The sequence below is a fragment of the Dryobates pubescens genome, chromosome 16 (genome assembly GCF_014839835.1).
Source record: "Dryobates pubescens isolate bDryPub1 chromosome 16, bDryPub1.pri, whole genome shotgun sequence".
Taxonomy (NCBI): Eukaryota; Metazoa; Chordata; class Aves; order Piciformes; family Picidae; genus Dryobates; species Dryobates pubescens.
The window spans coordinates 6,381,999-6,407,361 of record NC_071627.1 but is presented as its reverse complement, the minus strand read 5'-3'; the positions used below and the strand labels follow the sequence as shown (position 1 = coordinate 6,407,361).

Below are 25,363 nucleotides of genomic sequence, written 5' to 3'. Positions count from 1 at the left end.
CAGTGGGTCCTTGTGTTAACAGCAGGGTGCACTGTGCCTGACCCTGTGGTTGTCTGCTGAATCACTGTCAGGGGTTAGCCTGTGAAGCCCTCTAGAGTACCTGATTTATGAAGACCCTAGTAAGTTCAGCTTGAAACCATTCTGTGAGCATGTGTTTGAACCAGGAGGGAATTTATCTGAAAAAATGGAAAGAGTAAGGATTGATCTGTAAAATTGTCATGAAGTACTTGGAAGATAACTCTATGTAAGACAAAACATGGTACCCAGGTGAATATTAATGTTTCTCTCATGCTTGACCTCAAGAGTCTTGCTTTTTACAATACAGTTTTTAGATGCTTTCCATCCAGGTGGATGTTTGGGCAGTTTGTCCTGGGTATCTCACTGAGATTTTGCCTCCTTTACTCTCCCTGTATTCTTGTTTTACTGTTTTCCTCCAAACTTTCTCCAGTGCACTTCTGTCTTCTGCCTCAGATGCTTTCAAACTTACCATCCCCATGTTTCTTGATCTCTAGTTCTTAACCAGCTATTAAACAATTGAGCTTACTTCAGATGACTTCAACGTATTTAGATCTTAAAGGCATGGCTGAGTTCAGATATACTGGTAGCAGAATATGTAGCAAACTCTGTAAAGCAGTTTTCAAAGGTGGAGTTGGGGGCAGGGAGTATCTCTTTTCTAATCCTTCAGAATCCATTGTTTTTCTACATCAGTGCTTAGGTTTGTAACACTCTGTTGCCAAGTGCTTTTCGACTTGATACAACTTTGTGCTACTGAAAGAGGGCTCTGGATTGAGTAGGCAGCAGGGTTAGAGACTGCTCATAACCTTGATGTTTTTTCTTGTTTCCAGTACAAGCTTTCTGTAGAACTGCTCTCTTCAAGGAAAAATCCTTGTTTTGTTTTGTCTTTCCCATTCCTCCCCAAATGTACCTGCTCTCTTAGAAGCTGAGTTCATCTGGAGCTGTGCAATTTGGACCTGTTTCTTTTTCCAAGTGCTGATGCATTTGATGTGCCTCTGACAGGCAGTGCTGGAGGAGCAAAACTGCTCTGCAGAGATCTGAAAGGGCTTTACTGCACCAGGGGCCTAAAACCAGCTCACTCCTGGTGCAGTGTTTGTATGTGTGTTGCACTGCTTTAAATTTTGTGTATCTGTCCCAGGGCTGAAAAGGGTTTGGGGAGCAGTGTTACAGTGTTTTTGCTCTCCACTACAGATAAAGAACATCACATTGTAATTATACTGTGGATATTGATAGTCTATTGAGCTAAATCTTCAAGCAAATGCTGTTGAACCAAATGTTTAAATACAAGGTTAATATTCACTGGGGCATGAGGCAGATATCTGTCTTTTTGGAGCATTGTCTTGGAGTCTTTAACTATCACATGTGGTCGCTGTGTCGGTGTCAGGCCTGAAGCAAGGCAGCAGCAGTTTGCTGCAGAGACAGCTGGAGCGTGGTGCCATCTCCTGACTCACCTGGCAACTCTTTCTGCAGGAGCAGGGTTTTCCTTGGGGCTCCTGTCCCACAGCTGAGCCTGACCCTTGGTTAGCTTGAGCTCTGCAAGTACAGGCTGATGTCACAGCTGCAGTATGACAAAGAATCGCTTCCTGAGTGCTGTTACCTGTAACGACTGCAATTTGAGCAAGGGGTCTTGGTTACTTCCTGCAAAACGTAACACTTATTTTCTTGCTCACATCTGTCTTCACAGCGGTAATTTGAGTTTTACTGCATAAAGATTGAATGTTATGTTTGCTCTCATTTTACCAGGTCTTACAGTAGAAACTTTTTTGCCCAAACTTCAGTTGGCTTTTAACTTCCTTTTGTCCTATTCTGTGATGGTATAGGTTTCATTTTCAAATGTGTTACATGCCAAAGTCATCTCAGATTCTGTGGGCTTAAGTTTGGGGGTTTTTGTGGTCTTCTCATAGACACAACAACGTAGGGTATAAGCCAAACCATTAACCCCAGAGATCAAGGCTTATATGCTTGTAAACTTGAGATGCTTTCAGACATCCCAACCTTCTGCAATTCACTTGTCTTCGGTATGAAAGTAGCTTTTTGTAGAAGAGGAGTAGCATGTATCAGAAACACTGCTGTATTTTTATTAATTTTTTTTTTTAATCTGAAATGATATTTGTAGGCTCTGGGTACCTCTTGAATCTGTTAAGTTATGTAATAAAAGCCTTGTAAGATTGAGATCTTTTAATGTTTTTTGTTTTTTTGTTTTTTTTAGATCAACATGATGCATAAGTTTAAAACTGCATCTGTTTCAAGGGATTTATGACTAAAACTGCTTGTTTTTCTACAGAATTGTCTGGTGTTTCTCAGCTTGACGAAGATCTGCAGTCATTATTGATCCTCTTTCTTGGCGTTACCATTTTCGAAGTGAAGTTTGCCTAGCTTTCTAGTGTGAGCTCTCTTTTCAGCCATCTTTAAAAAAAAAAAAAAAGGAAAAAAAAAACCACATTTTTTTTTGATCCATAAAGTAGACAAGCTCTAGTTCTACAATGTCCAAGTCATTCCAGCAGTCATCTCTGAGTAGGGATTCACAAGGTCATGGGCGTGACCTCTCTGCAGGAATAGGCCTTCTTGCTGCTGCTACCCAGTCTTTAAATATGCCATCTCTTGGAAGGATGAACCAGGGTACTGCACGCCTTGCTAGCTTAATGAATCTTGGGATGAGTTCTTCATTGAACCAACAAGGATCTCATAGTGCACTGTCTTCTGGTAGTACCTCTTCCCATAATTTGCAGTCTATATTTAACATTGGAAGTAGAGGTCCGCTCCCTTTGTCTTCTCAGCACCGTGGAGACGCAGACCAGGCCACTAACATTTTGGCCAGCTTTGGTCTGTCTGCTAGAGACTTAGATGAACTGAGTCGCTATCCCGAGGACAAGATCACTCCTGAAAACTTGCCTCAGATCCTTCTACAACTTAAAAGGAGGAGAGCTGAAGAAGGTTATGGTAGAGATGGCAGATCATCCGCACGGGAACCACCGTACAGAGTACCTAGGGATGATTGGGAAGAAAAAAGGCATTTTAGAAGAGATAGCTTTGATGATCGTGGTCCTAGTCTCAACCCAGTGGTTGACTATGACCATGGAAGTCGTTCTCAAGAATCTGGTTATTATGACAGAATGGATTATGAAGATGACAGATTAAGAGATGGAGAAAGGTGTAGGGACGAATCTTTCTATGGTGAGACTTCGCATAACTATCATAAATTTGACAGTGAGTATGACAGAATGGGTCGTGGTCCTGGTCCTGAGAGATCTCTCTTTGAGAAAAAGAGAGGTGCTCCTCCAAATAGCAATATTGAAGACTTCCATGGATTCTTACCGAAGGGTTATCCCCATCTGTGCTCTATATGTGATATGCCAGTTCATTCTAATAAGGTGAGTTACGCACCAGATACTTCTATTTTCCTTTACGTTGTAGTATCTGTTCTGTTTTTACCTATTTCTTTAATTATTTCTATGAGCCTGGTTGCTTTTGAAATGATCTGAAAGTTGGTTGGAGAGTGGAGAAAAAAAAAAAAAGGCACTTGGTTTATTTACAAGGTAATTGTTAACGCTGTAAACCAGGGCTTTACATTAATGTGTTTTGTTTGCCCAGATTGCTTAACTTCCAAGTCAAACAAGCTATCATCTGCTGGGATATCTTATTTATATTTTACATCTACATGTTCTCTTAACCACAGACATCTGGCATTCAAGCAGTTTTGGGGTGGGGTGTTTTGGTTTTTGGTTGGTTTGGTGGGTTTTTGCAGCGTATCTGCTGTGCTGTTCAGGAAGCCAGTTTCAGCTCTCCTCCACATCTGTCTTGATTGCTGATTTATATGTAGCTACGATGCGTTCTTGCACAGTTCTGCTTTTTCCCTGTCCAGAGGGAAAGAGTTAATGTAGAGCCCTGGAACTCATTTGCAAAAGTGAACAAAAAAAAACAAAACACAACACCAATCCCCCCCCCCCATTTTAGATTAGCTCATTCTTGCCTTTTTAATTTCACTTTAACAATCTATCTCATACTGTGGCTGAAATTTGTCGTCATTTTTCTCCTTTTTCACAACTTTCTTAGACACTTCAGACTCACTTTTTATTGTCCCATGTTGCATCTCTCCCTGTAGACTCTCCCAGCAATCAGTCTGCTGCTGCAGTATCCCGCTGCTCTGTGTTCCTAGTAGTGTTCTTCACTTGCCTGGCCACTAGAGTGGATCTTCGGGGAGATTCGGTTATGCTGAGCCTTCCCTCTTAGTTTATTCACCAGTAGCTCAACTCTCTGCCAAGGTAGCAGGTTGCTCAACACAGCCTGTTTATTCAGATGGTATTTTCAGAGCCTTCTCACTTGCAGCTTTTCCAATGGTACTCATCTTGCTGATTTTCAGTCCACTAGGCAATTTAATTGGCTAATTGGCTAATGCAGTGCCCCTCTTGTCACAATTAGTGGCTAATTAGCTTGAAGGCCTTCAATTGAAAATATAATACATGCTTATTACTGTGAAATTGATACAATGTGGAATTGCTGTTACTAACCATTTCTTTACAGTTACCTCTCACAAAGTGCTGCTTCTCTGCATCTAATCTTTTTGAAACACGGGAATTGTTCTGTCCCTGCGAGGAAATGATCAGACCAGTTGTAGAGCACCCGCTGTATGACTCCAGCTGATCCGACAGTTTGGGAACTTGTGCTGCTTTAATGACTTTTATTACATATAAATTCACAGTAATCCGGGTTTCTTCTCTCCTATATTTTGCCATTTGTGTTCACAAAAGGTTTTCAGTGTTAACAGTTTAGATGCCATGCTCAGTTCTGTAAAAGGACTTCACTTGGTTAGCTTGAAAGCATAAACTTCTGAGGCCCTTGAAGATGGCAACCAGTAAATCCTGTAAGTAGGGTTCTTTTTAGCACTTTGTTTTAAATCCTTGTTGGTTCTTAGTTTGCTCTGCTATGAAGATCTATCAAAAGGATATCCAACATGAAATAGCTTTCCAGGTATGAGAAATACCAAATTCTTTTGACAGCATAACTTAAGGAGCTGACTTCTTCTGTAACATGTAAAATCATCTGGGTTTTAGGAATATACTTTGACTTAAACTGCTGGCACACCATAAAATAATGGAGATTGGAGCATCTGTTTCTTACAACCCAAGTTTGGGCTTTGTTTCTAATTACAGAAGTCATATCACCACCAGAATTTTTCTCTCTTCTCTCCTTTTTTCCTCTGCTTTGCATACCTAACAATTCCAGAAGCTCTTATTTTGTGTCTTCCACAAAAGAGAATTGAGTAGAACCTGTAAAGTAGTCTGATCTGAACCAAGATTTCTGGAAAGCAGAAAGGGAAGGCTGTTCTTTGCTGGGACAATGCAGACTTCATGCTGCAATATCAGAATCTCATTTTGCCCACCACATAAAAAAAACATAGAGGATTTTTTTTAAAACCCAAGATAAAACAATGTGTATTTCCAGCCCCAGCAAGGGGTTAAATACCCTTTGTATCACTTAAGATGGCAGAGCAGTCATCTGGTTTGGGTTTTTTTTCTTTTAGCAGTGTTCTTAATTTCATCTTTAATTTGTGCCTATGTTGTAAGAGCCAGTTTGTTTTCTTTCTAACTGGGGAGTAAATTGTGCCCCAGCATCTTGAGGCATTTTGTCAATCCAGTTCCCTTTGTCAAGGAATGAGGTGTGGCCTTCCAGTATCTGAAGAGGGCTACAAGAAAGCTGGTGAGGGACTTCTTAGGGTCTTTGATAGCGATAGAACTAAGGGGAGTAGAGTTAAAATAAAGTGGGTAGATTCAGATTGGATGTTAGGAGGAAGTTCTTCACCATGATGGTGGTGAGACACTGGCACAGGTTGCCCAGGGAGGTGGTGGAAGCCTCATCCCTGGAGGTTTTGAAGGCCAGGCTGGATGGGGCTCTGAGCAACCTGATCTAGTGTGAGATGTCTCTGCCCATGGCAGCACAGGGCTTGGAACTGGCTGATCCTTGAGGTCCCTTCCAACCCTGACAATTCTAAGATGTGGAGGGGCTGTTTTCCCTGCCAAAGAAAAAGGCTGGTGCAAGACCAGCAGATGAATGTGGAGGTTAAGCAGTGGAAATGGTAATAGATCTCAAAGGAAATTGTGGCCCTGTCCCCGATAAGAGGGCTGTCTAAAATTAGGTGCTTAGGTTTGGCCTGATTTTTCTCAAGAACAGCTCGTCCTCTTGCTCACAGCATTAAGGCAAAAGGTAATCTTCAGGATTTAAAGAACTCACTTCAGATTTGCTCCACCTTGACTTTGAGCATTCGTACTAATTAGCGTCTGTCAATACCCAGTGCCCTTAGACCTCAGAGGAGTGATGCCTCAGGCTGGATAAGGGTAGGGAGTGAAGTCCAGGTTAAGAATTGTATTGAGTGAAAAATGAATAGTCTGGGTGAGCTATTGTTCTGAGAACCTCCCCTGGGGAAAGAGAACATAGGAATTTTTTTTTATGTCAGATCTCCCTTTTTTTGCCCATTGAAAAGTATTTGAAGTATAATGAGAGCTAAATCTCCCAAGCTTTGCCTCTAGTTGCAGATAACTTCCACTTCAGTTCATAAAAGTATTAAATTGGTGTGTTAGAACAGCTTCAAAGCATGTTATGTCTAGCAGAACCAGCCCACTGGGGCTTTACAGATTATGCACCCAAATGTGGAGGGGTTTTAGTGTTTAAAAGATTTTCCTGTAGTGTAGGACTAAATAAATATTAAACTGAAGAAACTTAAAGCCAAAGTATGGAATGTTTTGTGGGCAGGTTTACTTGTGGGAGTTTGGTGAATTTTTCATCCTAGTTGCCAGCATATTTATTACTTTACAGTTGCAGAACCTTTCATCTTGTGCAGTTAACAAGAAAAGGTGGAGCTGTCATTTTACATATCTATAAAACAAATGAAGTGTCTGTCTTGCTCCACATTCTGTTGTGCATCATGGAGTAGTGCAGCTCAACAACATTACTGTATGGGAGGCTTCCAATCCAGCGTTCTTTCCTTTGTGGACAGTGTGAGGTAGATGGTTAGCATATGGAAACACTAGAGTAAGACTCAGGGGTGGGCATCTTGCATCCAAGAGGGTGGCTGTAGTGTGGTGGAGACTGAAAATCAGTAAAGGTGAGTCATCAGGGGAAACAAATGATTTATAAGTGCTGAGCAGAAATAACTATGTAAGAAGAGGCATGTAAAAGAATTAGGCAGTGAAACACAGGTGCTCACATGGAAATGTAGGTGTTGAGAGAATCTGCAGCTGTTAAACTGCCTCCCCCCCCCAAAAAAAAAACCCCAACTTTGTTGCTGTCCCCTTCATTTCTTTGTGAGCCTGAAGTTAACTGACCCCATCTGTCTCTGCTGGTCCCTTTGCTAACTGAGCAGCAGCAGAGTGGCTCACAGACCTGCAGCAGTGGAACTTGCAAAGTTCTGTCACTTTATTCAGGTGAATATAGCACAGCCTAGTGCTGTCTGGATATGGAGAGCAGGCAGTGTGATGCAGGAGGAGTCCCTGTGCCTTCTCTCGTGAAAGAAATGACTCCATAATCAAAACAGTCTGCAGAGGAACAGTGGGAAGCCCTCATTCCTTTCTAGGAACCAGAAGGAGGTGCCAGAAGCAGGTGCTGCAGCAGAAGCAGGTGCCTGATGTGGTTTAATTCCATTATTCCTCCATTGTACCCTGTAATTTAGATCTTTTTTTCCCCCCTTGATTATTCACCTGGAATCCTGCTATGTTTTTGTTTCACCTGTCTACTTGTAGTTTGCCCTGGCTACATACTTTGGTTTCTTTTAGTCTTTCCTTTCTGTATTCCTAGCGATTTCTTGGCTGCTTTATGGTTCTAAAACTCAAGTGTTTAGTTGAAATTAATGTGTAAAAGCCTGAGGAAAGAAGCAGAGAGAGTGGAGGAAATTCTCAAATGACAGAGGACAAAAAAAACCCTCACCTCAGCATGCAGTGGGAGAGGTTGGAATGGCAGCGATACGCCCCATGTGCTGTAGCAGCTCTCCCTGGGTGAGCTTTGTGCCTCTGAGGCAGGATCCTACCCTTAGATTGCAGCAGATATTTTTTCACCAGCCACCTTTTCACCCAGGTTAGGAGTTGAGAGGTAGGTCCAATTTCAGGGTCTCTTTAAAGCGCTACAGAAAGGGGGATTTTGTTATCCATGTATCTTCCATACTTCAGCTTAGAAGAGCAGATACTGCGCTGTACAGCAGGATTGTGCTCCCAGGGGCTTGTCAAGTGTGGCTGCTAATCTGGAACTGTTTACTTTGCTGCAGGAGTGGAACCACCATATCAATGGAGCGACTCACAGCCGACGCTGTCAGCTGCTGCTTGAAATGTATGAATTTAAACAACTCTACTCATTCCTGGGGCAGGAGGGCATGGACAGCTAAAGAGTGGTCAATCACGGGGCACAAAGCAGGTTTAGAGAACGTGCAGTGCCTTGCAGGGAGTAAAAGCAACTTAAAAGAGCATGTTCAGGACAAAAGGGATGGCACTGAATGACTTCTGAATCCTACTGATCTATATGCAGCATTTTAAAGAGTTGGATCTTAACAACTGCAGAATCCCAGCATGGTGGGGTTGGAAGGGGCCTCTGGAGATCATCCAGTCCAACCCCCCTGCTAAAGCAGGGCACCCACAGCAGCTTGCCCCAGGAGTACAATGGCCGGGAGGGGTTGGAAGCTCTCCACACAAGGAGACTCCACAACCTCTCTGGGCAGCCTGTTCAGGGCTCCAGCACCCTCACACCAAAGAATTTTCTCCTATTCAGTTGGAACCTCCTGGCTTCCAGTTTGTGTCCCTTGTCCTGTCACTGAGCACCACTGAAATCCACATCCTTATGATGTCCCCTACCCTTTATCTCTTACTGAGCGTTGCTCAGATGCCCTCTGGGGCTGCACTTCTCCAGGCTCAACAGCCCCATGGCTCTCAGCCTTTCTTCCTCCCAGAGAGGTTTCTGTCCACTTGGCATTTTTGTAGCCTCTGTTGGACTCTCCAGTAGCTCTCTATCTCTCTTGAACTGGGGAAACCACAACTGCACCCAGTGTTCCAGCTGTAGGCTCACTGGGGCAGAGTGGAACTGGAGGAAGACCTCCCTCGACTTGTTGGTCCCACGTGAGAGTTCATTGCCAGTTTTCAGGAGTCCCTTAGCCCAGCTTGTAAATATTTGTTGTAAACCAAAGGTGCAGTTTGTGTTGTAAACTGACAGCCCTGTTCTGTAGGCAGCCTGTCATGAGGCATGCTGATGGTTGATAGATTCTCCTTGTTTCTCCTGCAGTGGGCACTGTTACCATATGTTTGTGGTAGCACAGAAGGGCATTGCTGCTTGTATGGAAATTGTAACACAGCTGGAGCAGACTTTCTCTTACCTTTTTTTTTTTATTGTTGCTTCTTTTAAGATACCCAGAATGGAATCCTGACAGTGATTCAGGACATGGAATGTAAGTAGTAATGAATTTTTAAGTATTTATAATTCTTGACTTGAAGTGGAAGATGTTGTTAACATTTCATGTGAAACAGCACCCTTCCTTCAGACAGATACCTCCCTTTGTGTGTTGCTAATGAAGAGCAGCAGTAAAAGGAGCTGAAGCTGACTTCTCCTTAGATGCTCTGCAGAGATTGGAGTCTGTTTCAGAATGAAAGCCTCACAGATTTTGCATGTTTGGGTTTTTTTAAATAAGATTTCTTTTTTTTATCCCCTCTTTCTAGGGGTGATCCCTTTATGTTGCAGCAGTCCACAAACCCTGCACCGGGAATTCTGGGACCACCACCACCTCCATTTCACCTTGGAGGACCTCCTGTTGGGCCAAGAGGTAATACCAACAAGCCCCTACTTTTACAAGACTTAGGTTCTTGATTTTTTTTTTTCTTTTCTTTGTCTGTTTTGTTATCAGTACTTCACCAGAACAAAACACTTTTCAGTCCCTCCCTGCCCAAAGACTCAGATCTCCCACACTTTCCCCTTTCTACCATCTCTTGGCTACCAGCTATGTGATTATAGCTGGGGTTTTGAACAGTTTGATTAGCCATGTTGTTTGGACTTGTACTTTTTCTTGTCTGGAAGTTCTTTGCATCGCTCTTTTTGGTTACCTACCTCTTGGTGGAGATTTTCTGGTGAAACTTGCAGTAATTCAGCCTTTTAAGTAATTCTCCCCCTCCCCTTAAGTTCAGATTAATTTGGCGAATAGATTTGAATGGCAACTGAGAAAGGCAAAGGTAGTTGGTGCAAGCCTTTCCTTACAAGAAGGCAGACTTAAGAATTAGTTTCTTGCCTGAATTTTCCCTATGTTTTAAATCATTTGAGTAACTAAAAGAGCCAAACTGCTTAATTTACTCAAGTCCTGACAGAGTGCAAGTATTTCAGATGCTGTAAAGGAATTCTTAGGTCTTAGGTGCCTTCATTTTGTTAAAATAATGCTTTGCCAAACCTCTCAAACATAACTTTGAGCCAAGCTATCTGAAAGGCTTTTTCTTGGGTGTTTCATAGTAAAATGGGCATTATGGTGTTGGTTTAGAACCAAAGCTCATAGTATCAGTCAGGGTTGGAAGGGACCAGAAGGATCATCTAGTTCCAACCCCCCTGCCATGGGCAGGGACACCCCACACTAGATCAGGCTGACCAGAGCCTCATCCGGCTTGGTCTTAAACACCTCCAGGCATAGGGCCTCAACCACCAAAGCTATGGAATCTTTCTACACCTAAAACATCCATTTTAAAAGGAGTCTCTTTAAAGAGGCTTCACATCTTGCCTGTGCAGAGGTGGTTTTGTTGTGGCAAATCTTACTGATTTTCTGTTACTTCTGCACTCAGTACATGCAGCTCTTTCTCCAGTGTTAACCTGCACAGAGTGATCAGGAAGGACCACCTCAAGTTACCAGAGCTCTAAACCAAACAAGTTAACAGCCTTTTCTGACCCTAATGAAATAATTGGGGTTTAAAACTTGATGTCATTGTGGTTGAGTAACACAAATGACTTGGATCTCTTTAAGGACTTGTGAAGAGACATGTTAATGCCAGTCTTGCAGGCTGAACTAAGCTTGTTCGTTCTTTTAATTTCTCAAAGGAGCTGGAAATGGAAATATGCAAGGACCCAGACACATGCAGAAGGGCAGAGTGGTTAGTATTAAAAATTTATTGTTGGGTGGAGGGTGTTTTTTTCTGAACTCCACAATTTTGTGATTTAATTTTGGTTGCTTTCGTAGGATTTCTTTTGAATGAATGGATTGTTTTAAACTCAAGATATTGAATTTTTGTGTGTGTGTGGAAATATTAAAGCTTTAAAGTAATTACTGAAGTAATGCTGCCTTCTTGCCCAGCTGACCAAGGAGGCCAGCAGCATTCTAGCCTGTATCAGGAATAGTATGGCCAGAAGGAGCAGGGCAGGGAACATCCCTCCCACCTCCTGTAGGGCACTGGTGAGGCCACACACCAAATACTTGGTTCAGTTTTGGGCACCTCACTCCAAGAAGGACATTGAGGGGCTGCAGCCTGTCCAGAGAAGGGCAAGCAAGCTGGGGAAGGGTCTGAAAAACAGGGCTGGTGAAAAGCAGCTGAGGGAACAGCTCTGCAAAGCCATGGGAGTAGGTCTCATCTTCCAAGTCACAAGTGATAGGACAGGAGCAAATGACCTCAAGTTTCACTGGGGAGGTTTAGGTTGAACATGAGGAACAATTCCATCACTGAATGGATTGCCAAGGCCTGGAACAGGCAGCCCACAGCAGTGGTGGAATCCCTGTTCCTGGAGTGATGAAAAAGCCACTTGAATGTAGTGCTGAAGGCCATGGTTTAGTGTTGGACTCTGTAGTTCTGGGTTAATGGTTGGACTTGATCTTAAAGGTCTATTCCAACTGTAATGATTCCATGATTTTAACTGTTCTCCAAAGTACAGGCCCTGTTAAAACATCCTCACCTGACGAAGCTGTGAGAAATGAACATTCAGGCACCTTTGGCAGACACCTTCCTCTGGAAGTGTCTGGAGGTTCCATGCCTTTATGCATCTTGGTTTGGTTACTACTGAAGGGTTAAAAGCTGAAAAAGAAAATAATGGTACAAGTAGAGCAGAGCCTTGACAGACTTTGTTTTTAAGGTTAGTTGATGCACATTGTCTTTAAATATTGTGTGTGCATGCTTTACCTTCAACAGGAGACAAGCAGAGTTGTTCACATCATGGATTTCCAGAGGGGAAAGAACTTAAGATACCAGCTGCTTCAGCTTGTTGAACCATTTGGGATCATTACAAATCACCTGATTCTGAACAAGATCAATGAGGTGAGATAAAGTCCTTTAGTTCAGCGTTCTCTGAAACACACTGAGAGGGTAAATTCTGCTCTTGGTCTGTGTGATAGAGAGTCATGGGTTTGAGTGTGGAAAAAACCCAGTATCACAGAAAAGAAAAAAGCAGGAAGTAATTGAATGTTCTGAAGCCAAATCTAGGTAGAATGTAAACAAATGGTTCTGTTTGTGCACCTAAATAAAGCCTGCAGAATTCATGCCAAGTTCTGCCAGGTCAGTTAATGTCCTAACCAAAAGGTAATTTTCCTGTTTGATGCAGCTGTTTTTACAGGACAGCAGGGAAGATTTTTAAACAGAACTCCTGCTTCTTGGAGGAGAAGTGTTTAATTTCTTTCTGTATTAATTCAGGCATTTATTGAGATGTCAACCACTGAAGATGCCCAGGCTGCAGTCGAATACTACTCGACGACACCTGCCCTGGTGTTTGGTAAACCAGTCAGAGTCCACTTGTCACAGAAGTACAAGAGAATAAAGGTAAAACTGTACTGCTGCTCTTAACCTTGCCTTATTTTCTCTGGGGCAGTCAGTGGTATGAGGCTGTTGTATTTGAGTTATTCTTCATGTACTTCTCACCTGTATCATCTTAATCATCTCTCCTATGAGGATAGGCTGAGAGTTGGGGCTGTTCAGTGTGGAGAAGAGACTTCTAGGGAGACCTTAGAGCAGTGTTCCAGTTCATGAAGGAGCTACAGGAGAGCTGGGGGGGGGCTTTCTGCGAGAGCTTGTAGTGACAGGGGGACAATGGCTTTGATTTAGAAGAGGGCAGATTGAGACTGGTGATTAAGAAGAAAGAGTGAGAGTGGTGAGACACTGGAACAGGTTGCCCAGGGAGGTCATGAATGTCCCCTCCCTGGAGGCGTTCAAGGCCAGGTTGGATGAGGCCTTGAGGCCTGTAGGAGGTGTCCCTGCCCATGGCAGGGTGGTTGGAACTAGGTGATAATTAAGTTCCCTTCCAAACTATTCTGTAAATCAATGTATGTTTTATGTAATGTGTGCTTTAAAAAGCTTCATTCCCTTTTCATTGTAGAAGCCTGAGGGTAAGCCTGACCAGAAGAATGAGCCTCCCAAACCAGAGCTTGGTCGTGTGATTCACCTGAGCAACTTGCCTCACTCGGGTTACTCTGACAACGCAGTGCTCAAACTGGCTGAACCCTATGGAAAAATCAAGAACTACATTCTCATGAGGATGAAAAGCCAGGTAACTGAGCAGAGGTTGGGCTGTCCTGTGAAGAGATGCTGTGCCTTTAACTGGTGCCTGTGTAGGCATGCTGCTCTAGCATGGGTATGGACTGACTGGAGACATGTAGGTGACCATTTAGCACAAAGCTTACTGGGACATGTTCCTGTTGTGTGAGCTGCTCTGAGGAAGATGAACTTGGCCTTGAGGTTTAAACTTTGTTATGAAGGTTTCTAAGAGCCTTGCAACTTTGTTCTAAGGCTGAAAGCCCATTACCTATGAAACAGTAACAACTATATTTCACTCTTACATGTTTCTGTCACTTAACCTTTACTTCCCATTCTTTAAAAGCAGTCCTACAGTGGCTCTGTGACTCAAGTTTGAAGTTAGTGCCTTGCCTGTAAATGCTTTGGATGTACACATACAGGATTTCTATAAATAGGAGTTTAAAGTATTCAGCTCTGCTTATTTTCGAGCTTTGCTGTCCCAGTTTGTTCCTCCCTTGAGTTAAATGGGAAATCCCAGTGCTTTTTCAGAGATGAGTGTCTGAATCCCCTAATGCCACATTTGTGGAGTGAAACATTGCTAGAATCTATCCTGTGACCCCTAGGAAGTTCTCCCTGATGTCGTTTCATTGGAAAATTGAAGCCTCCTGCTGTCTTTTAGATGCAGAAACAGCTTTTTCTCTCTGCTAATGATACTTTGGCCACAAGTGTGCTTTAGAAGTGTGTTCAGCAAACTTTGTCACAAGCTTGTGCCATGGAGGATCACCTCCCAAAGCAGGACTTGTCAACCAGCAGCTGCTGCTTTTCTGTTTCAAGCATACAGATAAAATACAGAGGTAGTTTCTTGGCTTTCCTGGAGTTCCCAGATAGTGTTGAGCACCAAATTTGGAATCATTTTACTTCATGGGCATTTTTCCCCCCCACATTATTTAAATGCCTGTTTTTTTACTTCCAGAACTTGCTGTGGGACAGATCTTACTGGGTTGAAAAGCTCAGGGTATTTAGAGCTAGTTTAGAGAGGACAGTCATAGCTGAATCTCACCATTCTGACTCGGTACTTGGAAGTGTTTCAAATAGCTTTGCCTGCAGAAGTGGTGTGTGTTTCCCAGGCATTTTTAATGTCTGTTTCAACCTTTTCAGGCTTTCATTGAGATGGAGACCAGAGAAGATGCTTTAGCTATGGTTGAGCATTGTGCTAACAAAGCACTTTGGTTCCAAGGCAGATGTGTGAAAGTGGATTTATCTGAAAAATACAAGAAACTGGTCTTAAGGGTAAGTAGTGGGTTTAGGTGTTTAATGGTAGTTGAAGGTATGAAGGGACCACAAGGGTGATCAGAGGGCTGGAACACCTCTCCTATGAGGACATGCTGAGAGAGTTGGGGTGGTTCAGTCTGGAGAAGAGGAGGCTCTGGGGAGACCTTATTGTGGCCTTCCAATATCTGAAGGAGGCTATAAAAAAGCTGGGGAGGGACTTTTTAGGGTGTCAGGTAGTGATAGGACCAGGAGGGATGGATCCAAGCTAGAAGAGGGTAGATTAAGATTAGACATCAGAAAGAAGTTCTTCCCCATAAGGGTGGAGAGAGACTGGAACAGGTTGCCTGGGGAGGTGGTGGAAGCCTCATCCCTGGACGTTTTTGCAGCCAGGCTGGATGTGGCTGTGAGCAACCTGCTGTAGTGTGAGGTATCCCTGCCCATGGCAGGGGGGTTGGAACTGGATGATCCTTGAGGTCCCTTCCAACACTGACAGTTCCATGATTCTAAGATGTGGAGGGGCTGTTTTCCCTGCCAAAGAAAAAGGCTGGTGCAAGACCAGCAGATGAATGTGGAGGTTAAGCACTGAAAATGATAATACATCTTCAACCCTGATGATTCTGTGAAGTACAAGACAGGTGTCACAGACTGTGAGGATTCAGAGCTGCTTGTAGAATGGATTTGCTTTAGTACCTTTTGGCTATTAAAGTGCAGTGGTGTCAGGCCTAGAACAAGGGAGAAGGATTTTTCTTTCTGTTAAAGCAAGCTCCCAAACAGCTACTAGTATTCAGGTGTAGATTTTATTGAACACTTCTCTATTTAGGATGTGTTGTATGGTGGGTTCTGCTTTTCTTGCTCTCTCTGAAAATGGTAAAGCTGGGTGGCAAAACCATCTCCTCATACATCAGTTCTTGGCTGTTCACAGCTTCTGCTCAGTTTGTCCATTTTGTGGTACATGTCCTCTTGTGTACAGCAAAATGACAACATAGATTAGGGACTCCCTTTAAACTATGGCTATCACAAAAGAATAAGTTTCCTGCACTGGATGTCATCTAAAACCTTTCTTCAGTACCAGAAGGTGTTTTGATCCCTGTGATGCACACAACCCCAACAACCCAGACAGATTGTTTTATGATCCAATTTTTAAGAAGCAGTTGTGTTAGCACTTAGAGTGTAACCTAGGAGAGAAGGGGTGGCTGATAACTTTGCTTTTTTGACATTAACACCCCGTTGATACTCTAAGCCTTGTTCCAGCAGGCTTAGGACCCTGGGTAGAAAAGTAGAAGAAAGCTGAACTGTCAAGCTGTCTGTAAAAAGAGCAGCTTTCTATGGTGGAGTATGAAGAAATCTTACTGTTGCATATGATCATGCCCCAAAAATGAGCACTTTGGGCAAACCTGAATACTTCACCAATGCATTGAATAGTTGTTTCCATGTTACTGCCATCCAAGTGGAGTTTCCTGTTCAGTAACTCCTAAACAAGTGATGTGAGTCTGCTTAAAGCTTTCCATGTAGCCCCACTGCTGGTGGCATGGAGAAGAAAGGTAGATGAAAAGTGATCTGTGCCATTGGCTGCACCACATTGTAGCAGCTCATGAACCAGAGGAGTTGTGTGTGCATTCTCTGGAGCAGGATATCCCACTTGTATTGAGTAAGTGGTAATTACTGTGAGTAAAGACATGAGATTTCTAGGCTGGCAGGGTTTATTTACTGCTTGGTGGGTGGGCATGGTCAAAGAGAACCTGTGAAGGAGCGTTAACTGGAAGTGCTTGGCTAGGTGGTGCTGCCTGCTCCGAGTTAATGCCGCAACACTTGGATAAGTAATGCTCTGCTGGGACTTACGAATCCTTTCCTTTTGGTTTTAGATTCCAAACAAAGGAGTTGAATTGCTGAAAAAGGATAAAACCAGGTAATTTCCTATTAGTAAAGCATCAAGTTGTTGCAAAGAAAGGTGAAAATAGCTCACTCAGAGTATACAAATGATGCAGAAGGCAGCCAGGCAAGTTCTGAGATCAGATTATTGTTTGTTGTGCCCTGAGATTAACTTTCTAATGTCCTGCCTACCCTCTTCCTCTGAGGCTGGAGAGCTCACATCCTCCTCAGGAAATCTTTTCCAGTCCTGAATTAGCCTTCCCTTCCTGCCATTTAAACTCATGAGCAGTTGTCCTGCCCTGCAAGGACAGTTCCTCCTTGAAGTAACCTTTTCATGTTCAAGGAATGGAATCCTTCATGTTCCCCTCCACCTTCACACAATCTTTTATCAAGCTTGTCTAGAAAAATAGAACCTGCCTTGTTCTAATCATTTGTGGGCTCTCCTCAGGTCCTCAGGCTCACATGCAAGTGTTCTTTGTTCTTCACAGGAAGAGAACATACTCTCCAGACAACAAAGATTCTCCAAGCGATAAGAAGTCTAAAACAGATGCTCCTCAGAAACCTGAAAGTGGCAATGCAGAAGACAAAGTAAAAGAGGAGAAGCCAGAGGATGCTGCTGAGCCATCGGGCACTAAAACTAATGAACAGACAGAGCAAGATGAGCCCAGTTTACTCCTGGAGTCCGAAGATGAGCTGCTTGTGGATGAGGAGGAAGCAGCGGCACTGCTAGAAAGCGGCAGCTCGGCAGGGGACGATGCAGATGTCGCCAACTTAACGGATGTGACCGCAGAGGAAAAGAAGGACGCGGCTGAGGACGTCGCCGTCAAAACCGAGGGGAATGCTGCAGCCAGTCCAGCAGCAAAGAAGAAGCTGAAGAAGGTAATTGTGAGGGCCTGGGTGTGCAAACCCTGCCTGGCTTAGCCCACCGCAGACATTCTGCTTCAGATCTTTCCTGGAGGTCTTTAAAGCGTGCGCATGGCACGCCTCCGAAGAGAAATGGGTGTTACAGCTCCTGGGAGGGAAGGGAAGGTCCCATGGGATGCAGCTTCCTAAGGAAAATGGTTAGAAATCGCTGATTTGACAAACTGTCAAATTCTGTCTTGCCAGGAATTATCTTGAGGGGTGCCACCCAGGAGTTTCTCTTGCCTCTCACCCCTTTTCTGCCTCATTCTAAGCAGCCAGGAGCTGAGCAGTCTTTCATGACTGCCTGTAGTGGCTTCCTATGAGTACACTGCAGGACAACGAAATCCCCAAAATTACTTATTTGGGACTTGAGGTTAATCTAGACTTGGACAGAATTGTCTGTACATCTCCACTTCATGCTTAGCTGGAAAGGTAGCTGAGTCCACTTTAGGTTAGCCAAGGCCCATTGCCAGTTGGCGGAAAAAAAAGTTTGAAGGTGTCTCCAGTCACAGCCTCCTTGCTGTGTGAGTTTCCTTGTGCTCCCCTGATGATCCCATGCTCATCATGCCTTGTCCTACCAGCTGCTGCCTGATAGGGAGTAGCAAGCAGAGTTTAGTAACTTTATTGACTTGGAATCCTGTTTTGCACAAAGTGAGGCATGTTCCTTGTGTAGCTGTGCAGGGGTTTCAGTTTGGGGGTATCCTTCTGCCTGGAAGCCCATTAAATGGTGTTGGGATTTAGAGTGCTAACACACAGCAGGGGAGTTTCTGCCTCAGATCCCAAACTTGCTCCCTTGAAGACCTTTAAAGCTGATGTTGTTTCAGTGCTGCTCATGATTGCTGTGAAGTGTGTGGATTGCTGATGCTTCCATCAGCAGGAGTGCTTCCAAAAACTCAGGATTCAGGCAAATTTGCTGTCTTCTGACAAGGCTGAGTTTTAAAAGACCTCCCAGGTTTGGGGGCTGTTTTTTTGGGGGGGATGTTCGGTTTCTTTGTTAGGTTTTGGTGTGGATTTGTTTGGTTGGCTTTGGTTTTCTTTGGTGTTTTGTTTCTTTTAATGTGGAAGCTCCAAGCTTTCCACTACTTGAAAGAAGAGCTCTTAATTACTTTTTTTTTTTTTAATGAACTTTCATACTATTAGTGGGCACAAAATTGTGCTGGTAGGGTTCTTTCATTCAGGCATGAAGGTGAGGATTTTGTAGGGCTCTCTCAGATGAAAACAAAACTTGTGGGTTCCAGAATGACTTCCACTTAAAATACTCAGGTTAGAAGGAGTTTTGAAGTAGGAATAGAGTAAAAACAGCCTGAAATGTGCAAACTGAAGGTCAGATGTTCATGGGGGAAAAAAAAAATCCTTATTCTAAAATTGATTCTGGGTGAGTGGGTCACAGGCTCACAGGATGTAAGGGATTGGAAGGGATCTCTGGAGATCCTCGAGTCCAACCCCCCTGCCAGATCAGGACCATAGAATCCAGGGCAGGTCACACAGGAACACATCCAGACAGGGCTGGAAAGACTCCAGAGAAGATGACTCCATAACCTCTCTGGCCAGCCTGTGCCAGTGCTCTGTGACCCTTACTTAAAGAAGTTCTTCCTCATGTTGAGTTGGAACTTCCTGTGCTGTAGTCTCCATCTATTGCTCCTTGTCCTATCACAGGGCACAAGACCGGAGGCTGTCCCTTCCTTCCTGACCCCCAGCCCTCTGATATTGATAGACATTGATTAGATCCCCTCTCAGTCTTCAGACTTAAAAGCCCCAATGTGGGCTTTAAGAATGTGGGTGCCAAGGTACAACAGAGGTCTGCAGGTGATGAGCACTGTGGTCCGCTCACACCATGGCAGAAAGGAGCCACAAAGGCTTTGCTGGCCAACTTCAGAGCACCCAGCGCAGGGTGTTGGTGAGGGAAGGTGATTTAAAGCTCATTTTTGCAGGCTCATAACCATCCCCTCTCCTGTAATTGTGCAAGACCACTGAGATTTATGGCCTTCTTGCTTCCACCTTACGGGAAGGGGTTTATGAATTGTTCTTGCTCCTCAACCCATGCTGCTGTGGTGTGGCAAACACAGTGAAGAGGAGGTGGTAGTGCAGGGTGCTGCTCTCAGGGGAGGCAGCAGGGATGTGTGCTTCCTGGGAACTTTCCAAGGGTCTGAGACCTTTAGTCCTAGGAGGGACCATCTGCCTGCAGGACAAGGGAACCTGGCTCACCCCAGGATGCTCTGCATGGAATAACTGGGACTGCAAGTCTGTGCCTGGGGCCACTGTGTCCCTAGGCAGGAGGGAGCTGCCCCTTGTCCTGTCACAGGGTACAAGTGAGCAGAGGCTGTCCTTTCCTTCCTGACACCCACCCCTCAGATATTTATAGACATTTATTAGATCCCTTCTCAGTCTTCTCCTTCTCAGACTAAAAAGCCCCAGGTCTCTCAGCCTTTCCTCATAAGGCAGTGCTTCAGTCCCTTTATCATATTTGGACTCTCTCCAGTAGATGTGTGTCACTCTTGAACTGGGGGGCCCAGAACTGGGTGGAGTCTTTCAGGTGGGGCCTCACTAAGGCAGAGTAGAAGGGGAGAAGAACCTCCCTGGATCTGCTGGACCCACTCCTCTTAATGCACCCCAGGATCCCATTGGCCTTCTTGGCCACAAGGGCACATTGCTGTCCCGTAAAGAACTTGTTGTCTACCAGGACTCTCAGGTCTTTCTCCACGGGGCTGCTGTCTAGCAGATCACCTCCTAACCTGTACTGGTGCAGGGCTCTGCACTTACCTTTGTTGAGCCTCATTAGGTTCCTCCTTGCCTAGCTCCTCAGTCTGGCCAAGTCTTAATGGACAGCCAAGCCACACAGCCTTCAGGTGTCTTAGCCAAGCCTCCCAGTTTGGTATAGTAAGCAGATGCTCTGCCTGTCTGCATGCCTGTCATTAATATCATTGATAAAGATGTTGAACAGGGCTGGAGCCAGCACTGATCCCTGGGGAACTCCACTTAGCAAGCTCTTTTGGCATGTAACTACACCCCTGCTGGCTGAGTAGCGTTTTGTAGGAGCGAGGCAGGTCCTGAAGGAAGAGTTGGAGTGTTTTTCCAAGAGGTTTGTGTAGAAGATGGTTCTTTGCTGCTGCTCCAGCCAGCTTGCAGGAAGTATTTCAGAGCAGCCTGACTGAAGGGAACCCTTTTCTCCACAGCGCTATGTGGGTGGCTTTCCGCGGAGCATGGAAGGCTTCGTCACTCTGGATGAGGTTGGTGACGAGGAAGACTCCGACCACCAGAAGCTGCGCAAGGCAGGGTTGGCTCTGAAATCTGCTGCCAAAAATGATGACAGCCTGGCAGAGATCAAGGTAGACAAGATTGAGGAGGCGGAGCAGGAGAGCGAGACGTTGGAAAACGGCACCAAGCCCGAGGAGAACGTCAGGGTTGAGCCTGTTGAAGGTTCTGACGCCACAGCGCCACAGGATCCCGAGAAGAACGCCCAGGAAAGCACAGAGCCTCAGGAGGAGCAGGAAGCAAAGAATGTCGCAGACAAGGCTCTCATTCCAGATGAGTTCCGGATTGGGCCCTACCAGCCAAACGTTCCTCTTGGTAAGGCTCTTTCCGTTCCTTCCCAAACCCGCCTCTGAGCACCGCAGTAGCATTTCTCATTCCATTTGACTTTGATTTCTGGCAGCGCATTGCCTCTGAACCTTTCATTTTAGGGTTTCCCACTCTCCTCCCCTTCTTCACTCCTCCCCTCACCCCTAGAATTTTCTTTCTTTTTGTTTTTTTGTTGTGGTTTTTTTTTTCTTCCCTCTTTACTTTCATACAGTTCTCCATAACACTTTCCTTAGGCAGAAGCAGTTCAATTGGAAGAGGTATATTCTAGCAGCACAAATTCAATGCCTAGCACAAAGCACGGCAGTGTACTGAGCTTAGAGTCATACTGAAGCCTCAGGAATTGATCACAGAGCATTGTTAGTTCGTTTTGAAGGCATAGAAACGGACCCTTCATTTCAGCTTAATGAAGGTGGCTTTTAAAGTGGAAAGAAGAAAAGCAAAAGCCTGCACAGACTTAGTTCTTCCTCGGCCCCTGCTTGACTAAACTTAAACCAAGGAGTTTGAAAGATAAAGCAGCTGTTAATGTGAAGTGAATGAATCGTTTTGAGCTTTAGCTGAAATGACATATGACAATTGAAAAGCAATGCTGTAGAGTAGATCTCTTAGTTTATTTTGTGGTGTTTACTTCTCTAGGTGTGAATTATGTGGTACCCAAAACAGGGTTTTATTGCAAATTGTGTTCCCTGTTCTACACAAATGAAGATGTTGCAAAAAAGACCCATTGCAGCAGCCTTCCTCATTATCAAAAGTTGAAGGTAAGGCAAAAACCTTGTTCATTTTAAATGGCGTGATTCTTTCCTGGGGAACAGAGCTGAACGAGACTGGACTGAGGAGCCAAAAAAACCCCAAACCAACCTTTCAGGCAGTGGAAATTGGCTTCTTCTAGAACTCCTTTTAACTCTCCAAAACTTCATCTTGTGCAAATAACACGCAGGAGACAGGTTTCAAAGAGGGGATTTCCTTGTCAATTTGGATTAGAGGCCGTTCCAGTTGGAGTAAAAGCCAGGGTTAGCAGTAGGGGTGCAGAGTAAAATACAGATGACGCAAATCCCTTCCAGGTCTCCCTTTCAGAGTGGTTTTTAATCAGTCAGCAGAGCTTAAGCTCAAGTTTTTAGATACCCCAAAAAAAGAAAAAGACAAAATAAATCCATATTTGCAACTTCTGATTTTGTGAGCATGTTTTACAACTCCTGATTGGATTAGGTGTCCCGTGATTGCATGGCATGAATGATAATGCTGCTGCTCTATCTTCCGCACTGCGAGCTGCTTTTCAGTACCACCTCCCAGAGAGGCAAATCCTAAAGGAAATTCCAAGAATCATGCAGTGTTCACACCAACTGTGTCACAGCAGTTGCTTACTGAGCTGAAAACAAACCCTGGGGGCTTCCACGGCTCGGGCTCAAAACGTTTGCTTCCTCCCTTGCAGTAACGAGTAGGGCACCCTAAACAAATCCAGGGCCCTCCAAGGCAGGTGATACAAATCAGTATCACAAAGCAAACATTAGCAAGGAGCAGACAGAAACTCAGCTACCATCTTAGAGTGAGAGAAACCCACCTCATCCATCACCCATAGCTTTTTTTGTTCTTTTGGTTGTTTTGTTGTTTTGGTTTGGTTTTGTTTCTTTTGGTTGTTTTTTTCCATTGAGGTACCTGATGATGGGATGTTAAAGGCTTGATGTAAGAGGGGAGGTGGGGGAAATAATCCCAGCTTACTAGCTTTTATCACTTAAATGAAATGTGATTTTGATTTTGCCTTTTTGTTTTTTCCCATGGCATGAAGGACTAGTGAGCTGCTCTGGAATGACTTTTAGCATTGGTGTGGCTTGGGGATGGGGGATGGAAGGAAGTAGGGGGGGGGGGGGGAAATGCAGCTTCCGTGTCACAGTGGCAAGGCACTTCTCCAGCTGGGAGCCTCCTTCACTTTGAGAGCAACAGGAGTAAATAAATCATGATAATTGCTACTAAATGACATCAAAGTGATCCCAAATCCCTCAAACTTCCAAAATAACCCTTCTGGGGTGGGGGGATGTGTTGACCCTGCCTTTATTAGGTAGCAAGCTTCACCCAGGTAAGTGGCACAGCTGCTGTCACAAGCCCATGAAAAAATGGCAGGGAATTGTGGTAGCTCACCAGCCTGCCACAAGGTGTTCCCAGCAGGAGCAGGTAATGCTCCCAGAGGCTGCCACTGGGCCTCTGCTGGCAGCGAGCTGTTCGGTGACAAAACGGATAGTGGCCCACTGCAGGGGAGCTCCACTCCAGTACATGGAGAAGTGCCAGTCCTGTCAGTGAATATTCACAGATTTTTAGACTTGCCAATTAGATATTTTGTGTGTGTGTGTGTGTGTTTTTTATTGCTGTGAGAAACTCCTGAAACCTACCCAAAACCTTGATTGCTTTCTTTCCACAGAAAATTCTGGATAAAATGGCAGAAGACTACAGGCAAAAGAAAGAAGCTTAAAAGAAAGCTGTAAGGAAAGCAGTGGCTTTGGTTTTTAATGTTTAATCTTTTTTAAAAGCAGTACAAGTAGTAGATGGGAATACTGTCTTCTTTTTGGGTTTAGTGAAAAACAGTAGGCATTTTAGGTCTGTTCACGTGTTTAAATGTTGTAGCAAAAAGAAAGGAAAAAGGCATAAAGCAGTTAAGTTAACGACACAAATTTGTTCTTCATGCGAGAATGGCAACAAGTTGTTTTTGTTTTGACACTTCAACATGCTGTTAAAAATCCTTGCACCCTTGTGGAAAGCTCATCCATGGGAAGACAAACTTGATTTAAGTGGAATTTACCTGCTTTTCAAGCTTTCAGAAATGTGTCTTTTCAGTTCCATTCTCAATAAAAGCTAAAAAGCTCCCCCCCCTCTGTATTTTTGAGTTTTATCTAGAACATTCCAGATTTCAGTCTGAGCCTAGCAGCTGTTTAATTTCCAGTGTAAGGTTGTCATTGCATTTCATTTCTGGAAGAAGTCTTTAAATGTAAGTTGCAAATTTCTTAAGTGTCGAATTGCAGTTTCTTTTAATGTCATTGCTGTTCTATAGCAGATAGGAAAACTTTAGAGATTAGTCAGCTTTACAACTTTGTGATGATTTCCCACCCCCCTCCCAAAGCTCTTGGTAGACTTGCCCATTCAGCTGTTCCCTGTATTTTTAGTGACAAGTAAATGCCCATTCTCCTCTGACCAGTATTATTTCCTCAAGCTCTTCCTGCTTTTACTTGAATCTTGTAGCTGTTGTCCATCTCTGGTAATGTTCCAAAGCAGCATTTTGAGTCCTGAAATGTAAAAAAAAAAACAAACCACCCCAAACAAAACAAAAGTATCTTTATATTCTTCACCTGTAATTTTTTTCATACCTGCATTTTAAACCCTTTTTACTTTTGTTGTTGCTGTTGTTAGGATCTGGTTTTGTCAAGACTCCTTAGAACTGTGCTCTTTAATGTACCTGCACATGTGCTATGTGACCAGGAATTTGCATGTGTAACCTGTGTTTCTCTGTAGTTCTTTTCTTTTGTTCTTTACTGCTTCTTTGTGAATTCAGGTTACTAAAAGTGAGTTACCAATAAACAAAGCTTAGGTGACAGTCATTTTGGTAGAGATGTTTGGCATGTTAACCACTGTGTCTACTCAGCTCTTGACTCTCCTGTGTTCATGGTACCACACTGAAACTCTTAGCTCTCTAAAATCTGCATGTTTTAACACCTGTGACTGAGCAGCTTGCTGCATAACTTTTACTTTTCTCTTTCCTAAACCTTCTTTTTTGTTTCCAAACAAATTAAAATGTCACTTGTTAAAACACCCCTAGGTATATTCTGCTGCCAGTTTTCTTTCTGAGGTTTGATGGTGTTATCAAAGCTGAAGTTCAAGCCACATCAGGATGATGTGGGTAAAAAATTTCCCCTGCATTCAACACTGCTGAGGCCACACCTTGAGTACTGGGTTTAGTTTTGGGCCCCTCGCTCCAAGAAGGATGTTGAGGGGCTGCAGAAGGTCCAGAGAATGGCAGTGAAGGTGAAGGGTATGCAGAACAGGGCTGGTGAGGAGCAGCAGAGGGAGCTGGGGTGGTTCAGCTTGGAGAAAAAGCAGGATGAGAGGGAGGCCTCACAGTATCACAGTAACTAAGGTTGGAAGAGACCCCAAGGATCATCAAGTCCAACCTGTTCCAACAGACCTCACAACTAGATCATAGCACCAAGTGCCACGTCCAATCTCCCCTTGAACACCTCCAGGGACGGCGACTCCACCACCTCCCTGGGCAGCACATTCCAATGACGAATGACTCGCTCAGTGAAGAACTTTTT

General features: G+C 44.1%; 1 protein-coding gene across 4 annotated transcripts in view; it reads left to right on the top strand.

Moving 5' to 3' along the window:
- Nucleotides 1-24,649, top strand: part of MATR3 (matrin 3) — a 31,187-nt gene extending 6,538 nt beyond the window's left edge. Inside the window, exons 1-14 of one of the 4 annotated variants that reach the window (XM_009906255.2) lie at nucleotides 2,464-3,386; nucleotides 8,267-8,328; nucleotides 9,392-9,433; nucleotides 9,702-9,805; nucleotides 11,056-11,108; nucleotides 12,135-12,260; nucleotides 12,633-12,758; nucleotides 13,312-13,482; nucleotides 14,607-14,738; nucleotides 16,583-16,626; nucleotides 17,078-17,468; nucleotides 20,666-21,059; nucleotides 21,705-21,826; nucleotides 23,479-24,649. In XM_009906255.2, the coding sequence (XP_009904557.1) occupies nucleotides 2,499-3,386; nucleotides 8,267-8,328; nucleotides 9,392-9,433; nucleotides 9,702-9,805; nucleotides 11,056-11,108; nucleotides 12,135-12,260; nucleotides 12,633-12,758; nucleotides 13,312-13,482; nucleotides 14,607-14,738; nucleotides 16,583-16,626; nucleotides 17,078-17,468; nucleotides 20,666-21,059; nucleotides 21,705-21,826; nucleotides 23,479-23,529 (2,706 nt within the window). In that variant the 5' untranslated portion in view covers nucleotides 2,464-2,498 and the 3' untranslated portion in view covers nucleotides 23,530-24,649. Of the gene's footprint in view, nucleotides 1-2,463; nucleotides 3,387-8,266; nucleotides 8,329-9,391; nucleotides 9,434-9,701; nucleotides 9,806-11,055; nucleotides 11,109-12,134; nucleotides 12,261-12,632; nucleotides 12,759-13,311; nucleotides 13,483-14,606; nucleotides 14,739-16,582; nucleotides 16,627-17,077; nucleotides 17,469-20,665; nucleotides 21,060-21,704; nucleotides 21,827-23,478 lie in introns of those variants that run through there. The other 3 variants (XM_054168581.1, XM_054168578.1, XM_054168579.1) reach the window with 3 other exon arrangements.
- The last annotated feature ends 714 nt before the right edge of the window (nucleotides 24,650-25,363 follow it).